General features: G+C 42.7%; 1 protein-coding gene across 1 annotated transcript in view; it reads right to left on the bottom strand.

Moving 5' to 3' along the window:
- Positions 1–2,005, bottom strand: part of tns1b (tensin 1b) — a gene marked incomplete in the record, with an annotated part of 143,320 nt that overhangs the window by 36,699 nt on the left and 104,616 nt on the right. The window contains 3 exon segments of the mRNA XM_037976306.1: positions 583–705; positions 786–836; positions 1,309–1,480. Of these exon segments, the coding sequence (XP_037832234.1) occupies positions 583–705; positions 786–836; positions 1,309–1,480 (346 nt within the window).

Below are 2,005 nucleotides of genomic sequence, written 5' to 3'. Positions count from 1 at the left end.
AAAAAAAAAAAAACACCAGTTGTTATGGCAGCCGACTTGTTTGCAGCCTCCCCGTGGGAACATTTTGGACCGAGGCTTGAAGCTTTAGGATCCTACGTTTAGTTTTTACTTTCCAAAACACAGTCAGGAGCACAGTGGGTCTGACGTGAAAGTATGCAGTTAGATTTCGAGGCATCAGCATGGTAATTGTATTTAGATGTAGTTTTTATGGGTTGTGTCAGCGCATTTAGGAGCCAGATGAGTGTGGCTTGCCACAAGAGTTTAATGTGATGCAACGGCAGGGAAATATTGGTCAACTCAAATTTTATGGCACTGTTGAGGGTGAAAGGGTAAATAAACACTTGCAGCCACGATGATTGTAATGCCTTCTGCCCCTAATTTGTGTTTTCCTTCCCCTCTTAGAACCAAAACAAGAACACAACGTGACAAAATCTCATGCACAAACACTCCACCCTAGATTGCTGTTGTTTCTCTGATGGGGGGTCCTAAACCCAGCCACAGGCTCCTGAGAGGGGCCTGACAGCACCACCTACTGTCCGCAGAAGGCTCGCTGCGCCCTCACCGCTGTGACCTCAGCCTCACCTTGTTGTGAATCACCACCACGTTGTGGCTGTCCGCGCTCAGCCACGTGTCCATGGCCTTGCAGATGCTGCAGATTTTGTCCAGAGCGGGAGCGTGGTGGTCGGGCCAGCCAAAGTCCAAAACCTGAGGAAGGAGACCAGTGGTAGCTGAGACAGGAAGTCACAACATGTGGAAGATGAGCGAGGAGGAGAAATCAAATGTACCTTCGGGTTGAGTTGGCTGATGTCATAACGCTTCTCACTCAGGTTAAAGAGCTAAATAGAAGTTAGAAAAAAAGAAACACTTAAAATACTTTTACTCATTGTAAAAACCTTTGGCAATCTTTGATATTCTTCAGACATTTTATTTTTTTTGTAGTTGCAGCAAAGATCCATTCAGACTAACAAGTTCTAAACTTTTATTTTTACAAAGTGTTAACAGTTAAAAATAATAATCATTAAAATTATTAATTATTGTTACCTAATATTTCAAATGCCATTCTTTAAGCTACAAAAAGTTAGCCTGGGAGCATAAATGCTTCAACTTTACAAAGGGACAAAAATATATATCTTTAGTACAACTGAACACTGTTAACTGCTAATAAAATAATAATCTTTAATCTTTAATCACATCACTGGTTAGAATTTCTTGTTAGAACTGGGCAAATTTAGTTTTGGAAGCCGTAGTTGTTGACTTTGCCTCACTGGAGCCCAAACTAATGAGAGTGACGTTATTTTGACCCGGTACCAGGTAGTTGTGGCCGTGTTTGGAGCGCAGCATGGAGGCGACCTCCCTCAGGTTGACAGCGTAGCTCTGCTCCTCCACGTTGCTGGGGAAGGAGACGGAGATGATCCTCTCTGTGATGTAGATCAGGTCCAGCTCGTAGCTCTCCTCCAGGGCCTGAAGAAGACTCGCGCTCCTGCAGAGAAGTCATGGCTGAAAGGGTTAATAAAGAGCTCTTCACCGTCTTATGATGATGGTGTTTTTCCATGAATAAATAAGGGCGCAGAATTTCTTTTCATGGTTGTCACAAGACACAGCAAGTAAGAGAAAATGTAATGTTTGTCTGTTCTTTAACTTGCGTCATTGCACATCCTAAGAGTCGCCCGTTTCAATCCAGAGCATGAAACTATGTGTCTACATACTACAGTTTGTTTGTTCTGGATGTCCTCAGGATTAAAACAAAGTTCAGAACATTCCTTCTTCAAATTTACAGAGAATAAACATCCTAATATGGAGAAGGCAACAAGATCTTAACAGTAAATCCACTGTGACATCAGTCGGTCGCTGCAGGGGTCAAATCTGAAACATGACCTACTACACTGAACACGAGAAACACGTCCAGACTTTAAACGGGGAAATAAAAAGTCGTCCATTTATCCAACACACCAGAAGAATGTCTGCAGCTCACTAACACGTCATGCAAAGAAAAGTCATCTCCAAC

The sequence above is a fragment of the Kryptolebias marmoratus genome, linkage group LG6, assembly GCF_001649575.2.
Source record: "Kryptolebias marmoratus isolate JLee-2015 linkage group LG6, ASM164957v2, whole genome shotgun sequence".
Taxonomy (NCBI): domain Eukaryota; kingdom Metazoa; phylum Chordata; class Actinopteri; order Cyprinodontiformes; family Rivulidae; genus Kryptolebias; species Kryptolebias marmoratus.
Note: the sequence above shows the minus strand (reverse complement) of the source record. Positions and strands in the feature narration are given on the sequence as shown.